The sequence below is a fragment of the Cryptosporidium sp. chipmunk genotype I genome (genome assembly GCF_004936735.1).
Source record: "Cryptosporidium sp. chipmunk genotype I strain 37763 chromosome Unknown contig_11, whole genome shotgun sequence".
Classification (NCBI taxonomy): domain Eukaryota; phylum Apicomplexa; class Conoidasida; order Eucoccidiorida; family Cryptosporidiidae; genus Cryptosporidium; species Cryptosporidium sp. chipmunk genotype I.
The window spans coordinates 184,339-191,004 of record NW_027125587.1 but is presented as its reverse complement, the minus strand read 5'-3'; the positions used below and the strand labels follow the sequence as shown (position 1 = coordinate 191,004).

General features: G+C 26.4%; 2 protein-coding genes across 2 annotated transcripts; one reads left to right on the top strand and one right to left on the bottom strand.

Moving 5' to 3' along the window:
* Positions 1 to 1,474: 1,474 nt before the first annotated feature.
* On the top strand, positions 1,475 to 3,586 carry ELE39_000464 (uncharacterized protein; the record flags this gene model as incomplete). Its single annotated transcript, XM_067343503.1, has 1 exon — positions 1,475 to 3,586. One exon carries the CDS (start codon positions 1,475 to 1,477, stop codon positions 3,584 to 3,586), a length of 2,112 nt encoding a protein of 703 aa, XP_067202285.1.
* A 1,029-nt stretch (positions 3,587 to 4,615) lies between these two features.
* Positions 4,616 to 5,707, bottom strand: ELE39_000463 (uncharacterized protein; the record flags this gene model as incomplete). Its single annotated transcript, XM_067343502.1, has 1 exon — positions 4,616 to 5,707. One exon carries the CDS (start codon positions 5,705 to 5,707, stop codon positions 4,616 to 4,618), a length of 1,092 nt encoding a protein of 363 aa, XP_067202284.1.
* Positions 5,708 to 6,666: the final 959 nt, after the last annotated feature.

The following is a 6,666-nucleotide window of genomic DNA, read 5'->3' as shown; positions in this document are numbered from 1 at the left end:
TCCAATATATATATATATAAATATATATATATATTTATATATATGTATTTTGTTTTGGTAATTTACTTAGAGTTGTATTCTTATTCAAATTTCTTATTGTTTTAGCTAAATATTCAATTTTCAAACAACTTTAAATTACATACGATTGTTCCAAAAACTATTAAAAAACAAAATTCAGTTCTCGATGTTTCTAATTGTTGTCAAAATTGCGATTTCTCTGATGATTTTATGTTTTCCCTTTATAATGGTTAATATTATATTATCCAATATATTGACTTTGGAGTTTTTAAACCCTGGTTTAATTTATTACAACTATTATTTTCTTCTCCTTCCACTTTTTATATTTTTTTGTCTACCAATGAACAAACTTATGATCTAGTATATTTCCAAGTTATAATTATATTTATTTGTTATAAATTATTAAATAATTATAACTTTTTTTAATTATTATATAGCCGCTGAGGGAAAAAAATAATAATAAATAATTCTTGCAAACATTATACATGCAATATTAATTATTTTATTAAAATAGTTTTGGCGGCAAAAATTGCAAATTAATTAATATCTAAAGTTGTCTATTGTGAATATTATATGAATTTGCACTGCTAAAATTATAAATTATTAAAAAATATTCAATCATGTTGGTATATATATATTTCTTTCCTAATATATAAATTTTGTTCAGAAACGGATTATTAAAGTAGTGGGATTTTTATTTTGAAAAAATGAAGAGATACGTAAATATAATTATTACTAATATTATTTTATTCTATCTGAAAAAATAAAAATAAATTTTTTTTTGGAACTTGGCGGGGTTTTTTTTTCTAATATTGCATGTATGTTAAAATAGAAACTTTATTTTTTTCTTAATCGCAAACATAAAATTTGAAAGTCAAATTTTTTTTTAATGAATTTTTCTCCATTAATTAATTAACTATTTTTAGTTAAATACCAACAATATAAGATAAAATAATATCTTAAATGATATTTACATTTAATTATGCTTAGAAAGCAAATAAACAAACTGGTATACTTTGTTTCTATTCTCTATGAAATCAATTATGGAAATAATTAATTTTCTAAAAAATTTTTAAGAGTTTTTTCTTCTATCTTCTTCCTTTGGCATTAAACTTTTTTTTTTAATGTGTCTAATTTTACCTTAGATCTATAAATGCAAAAAAAATATCGAAAATTTGAAATAAAGAATTTACCGTGTAGAAAAATATTCAAAAAATAAAAATTGATTAATAGTCAAATAGATATAAATTCTGAATATAGTTGGATTATAATTATTACTTTTTAGTGATGAAATAATTGCAAGTGAAAATATAGCAACTAGTGAGTGATAATAATATAAGCTTCTATATTAAGTTGGATAAAGTGTAAGAGAGATCTTTTTTATTTATTAATTATTATTACAATTTAATTTAAATACAAATAATAATTATAACAATATTTAGTGCATTTTAAACAAATGAGAGTAAGTATAATTAGGTTTGGGAGATTATTTCCTCTTCTTATTTTAATAATATTTAGCTTTACATGGTTATCTGAAAGTGTTAGATTAGAGAATTATGAGATTTTGGCAGAAGATCAAATAGCTGAAGTTGAAAACTCCCAAAAGCAAAATATTGATCAAGTTTGTGAAATTAACACAATTGGAGAATCATGCAGTGGGAAAATATTAAAATTAAAGAATAATATACAACAGGGAATAGTTTTGAATATTAAGACAGAATTTTCATTGAATGATTTAGAATTGATTGGAAACGATAATTCTACAACAATTTCTGAATCTTCCTCATTTACTAAGTCAAAATTATCATTGAGAAATAATCAAAGAGATGAAATAAAAAGTTCTGCTAATATAGACTTGCACAGTGAAATAAATTATCCAGTAAAAGAGAGGGAAGAAAAAAAGAGTGATCAAGAGAATAAGGATAAGGATGAAAAGAAGGAAGAAGTGAAGGAAGAGGAAAAGGAGGAAAAACAGGAGAAGCAAGAAAAGGAGCAAGAGAACAAGGATGTAAAGAAGGAAGGAGAAATGGAACAAAATAGTGAGGAAAGACAGAAGAAGCAAGAAAAGGAACAAGAAAATAAAAAAGAGGAAAAGCAAGAGAAGAAAGAAATATCAAAGATTGAAATCAAAGATGCAAACTCTTCAATTGGTAATTTTACCACGAATACGACAATTTCTGCAAATATTGGAAATTTGATAAATACAAGAATACCCGTGGAAAAAAATACAAGAGCAAATTCGGAGTTTCTTCAAATCAAAAATTTACAGGAAAAAGAAACGAACCAGACGAAAAATGACTTGTTTTTCAATAATAATACTGAAAATCATATCAAAACATCAAATTTAATAACAAAAACAACCCAAAACTCTACTCAATTGGATAACTTTAATAATACAGTAAATTATACAAATTTAACTACCAAAAAAGTTATTTCAGAAATTAATAATCCAATAAACTCAACCGATTATAATATTTTTCCTAAAAATATAACTAATGATTTCAAAAACTCTACATTAGTAGAAATTGATAAAGAAAAACAAATATTAGGATTAGACTTGAAAAATATTAAAAGTGAAGATAACTCCTATAAAGACGAGATTGAAAAAAAATCAATTGAAGACCAAATACAAATGGACTCAGTAAATAATACTGGAATAAATACAAAAAATCAACACAAAAAACGTCATCATATTCTAATTGATGATCATCATAATATTAAAAAAGAGGATCAAAATAATATATTGAATCAAAACTTTGGAAATAATAACTTAACAGAAAAAGAAACAGCTTTAAAAAATGAGACCAAAGAAATTTCTTTTGACTTGGAGAATTATTTGATTATGTATAACATAACATCAAGTGAGGATGGAACACAGAGATATCTTTTAATATTAAATAAAGACGAAATTATTTTGGTAAATACATTATTAGATGATGTGGCTCCTTATATTGGTCATAATAGTGATACAGATAAATTACCATTATTTATGGAAGCTACTTTAAATGGAGTTAGTAAAGCTGTTAATGTGAATAATAAAAAGACAACAATTCTACAATCTAACATTAACAAACACTTTAATCATCAAAGAGGATTAATTGGAGAAAATGAAATAGTATATAGAAAAAAAGGTAATAACTTTGTAGGGACTATTTCAAAATTTAAAATTCCAACTGAATTATTTCCTTTGAATAAAAATCAACTTATTATTGATATTGATCTAGTACAAAACAATATCTCATTATATGCATATATTAAACTGGAAACTGCTTCTACTAATAAAAATGAAATTTTAAGACTTTCTACGACTTTAGCTGTTAGCTCACTTGGAGTAGAAGATACTGCTAATACTGTAAATGTACAAGTAAAAGACCAAAATAAAGTAAATGTTTTACCATCAACATTTACTTTAAAAGAGAATAATCAAAGTATTGATGAAAATAAAAATAATAGCAGTGATACTAATACTATGAGTCCCAAATATGAGATTTCCAAACATCCAATTCAGAAATCTTTCTGGAAATCAATTCTCAAAACTTATACTAATAGAATTGAAAATAACAACTAAATAGCCAACCCAATTTTATCAATACTCATACTCGTACTTGCTTTGAATGATTGGTTAGAAATAATAAGTTTGTACGTTTCCAACATTGATTGTTCTTCAATTAAACTGATATATTTTAAGAATAAAAACTATTTCAATTTTTTATCTTTGTTTAAATAATTTCAAATCTAATGCGCTTTTTTACTTAATAGCTTTAGTACTGCTATAACAATTACTAATAGTAATACTAACGTGCCATTACTAACATTGTTATTGTTACTACTACTTACAGTACTACCACTAATACTATCACCAATATTATTGTCATTACTAGAATCCAAAAGAAAACCTGCCCAAAAATTAACAATCGCGATTTATATAAAAACGGCATATGCAAATCTATGTGGACACATGCAACATGCATGTGTCCACAGATTTGCATTTAAGAAATTAACAAAAACTAATATTTGAAATTAAACTTAATAAAGAAAACAAATATGAGATATATTAAAATTAAAATTTCGACTAGAATATTAAAATTATCGAGAGATTTGATTTTAATAAAAAAAATGATAGAATAGTAGAGAGATAACTCTAGTAAATTATATAGAATTAATTGTATAATATAGAAACATAAACTAAATATTGACCAAATGATCAAATTTAACTCATTTTCTATCCTTACTCTCGTTCTACTATTTCCCTGCCAGCTTAATATAATTCCCTCTAACATTCAAATAATGATACATTCATACACATTGATTTGTTAACTTATGACCAAATTGTTAAAGTACTTACATAAAGTTCACTGGGGGTGGTATTGTAGATTCGGAATTAACATTATAAGTTGTTATCAGTTGTATTAGTAGTGGTAGTAGTAGTGTTAGCAGTTGTAGTAGTATTAGTAGTTGTAGTAGTTGTTGTTGCGAAAGTAATAGGAATTCTAGTAAAGACGGAATCCTGTATGCAACATCTTCTTTTTTAAAAAGAAAATGCTCTGAATAAGTGAAAACCTTAATGTCAAAATTACTTGGTTAAAACAAACTAAAACTAATAGCCTCTATATTGTTGATTGTAATAAGGATAACGTTGTCCATATGGATAATGATTCTGGTGGCTCTGATAATAATGAGGATATTGATGATTATAAGAATTCTGGTTTTGATTGCTTTGGTAATAATAAGAGTTATCAATAGCAGACTGCCCATTGCCATAGTTTTGTCCAAAAAGTCCTGAGTAACCCAAAAGCTTCTTTAATTCATCCTCCTCATATAATGAATCCTCAACAACCTCAATAGCATCCACGCAAATATCAGATGGTAATGCACAAACTGACCACAAAGGTAATAAAACAATCCAAATCATACCAAAAGCAGCAAAAGCAAAACCAGTTGATAAATCAAATGTTCTTGAAATATCAACAAAGAATAGTCTTGCAAACATACTACTACCTATTCCAAACATTGAGGAATCCCTAAATGGTTGTACAGTAAGACCACCAACAAGAAGATAGCCAACGATACCAAGAACACATGTTAATGCTGAGATGAAATGAAGCATAAATATGCTCTGTCTTACGCGTCTTGTACGATAACAAAACCAAAATGTTAATAAGAAAATTGCTGCAAAGAACAGTAATATGATTGATAAAATAAACATGGTCATGATGACTGATGAACCAATTCTTAATAAATGGAACTTATTACATCCAAGATTTAAAAGTTGTAATGTGCCAGCTTCAAGACTACAAATAAAGTTTGTAGCATCTGAAATACTTAAATTATCCATTCTTGAAACTATAAATCTACATATCTTCTTATTTGCATCAAAACTAATAAATGAATCACAATTTGAAGAAACGTGAACTGTCCATAATCCAAAATTTAAGTCTATATAATTATCAATTGGAAAAACTACTCTTGCATAATGGTATGCTGGTAATGTTAATGCAAAGAAAAGCCATAAAATACCAACAACTGTTGCTATGAAAACACTGAAAACAGGGCATCCTGGAATCTCATATGGAGCAGATTTTGAATCGTTTGCATTATTATTTGCATTACTGGGATAATAATTTGTTAACTGGCCATATTCAGGGTAGTTCCTTCCATTATAGTATGGAACAATTGAGTTTTGCTCCATTAATATCTAAACTTTATTATTCACTGTTGAAAAATTAATAGATCCAAAAAAAAGAGAAATGAGCCTTCGTTATTACTATTAATATTAAATCGAAATGAAATACTCTCTATATTCACTTTAATTACCCTTTTTGCCTTATTATTACATCAATTTATTTAACTGGCACCAGTTACAACCTTATTTTCTCCTATATAAAATATTAATTAATACCCCAAACAAAACTTGAAGTTTTTGATACAAATTTCTTCTTTTACTAAATTTTCTTTATAATAAAACAATAATACTCTCTGTATACCGTTTAATTGGCCTACTTCCAAAATGAAACTTTAACTCTGTATAACACTCCGAACTCTTAAACCTAAACAAGTGGATACATATAGATATATTCCTTAAGTATGCTTATTTACAAATAACACTGTCAATACAAATATTTTGCCAACCAATTGGTGAAGATACTTAAGTATTGACTTTAAGCGTCAATTCTTTTGTCCCTTTAATTTCTTAATATCTTTTTCAATTTTTTTTCCCCTTCTTTTTTTCCGTACGTTATATTTTTTTTCAAACATTTTAATATTGTCATTCTAAGCCTTTAGTATTTCCCGCCTACTACCTCTTTCCCTAGAGGTAGTAAAATTTCAAATAACTTGCAGAACTTTACCGCCTAAATAGACATAACGATATTTCAACTATACTAATTAAAAAAGTGGGTACCTCGAATTCCGACGTAGTCTAGTCGGCTAGGATACATGGCTCTCACCCATGCGACCCGGGTTCGATTCCCGGCGTCGGAGCTCTTTTTGAATTTTCCAAATGCTATAATAAATAGTGCTAGGAAAAAAACCGAAGAAATTTCTAAGGTGAAAATGAATGATGGCCATTATTATTACTATTATTATTGAGTAGATAAATTGAACTAGAACAAATTGTGGCTCGATTTAAAAAGAGCAAGTTCTTAACAT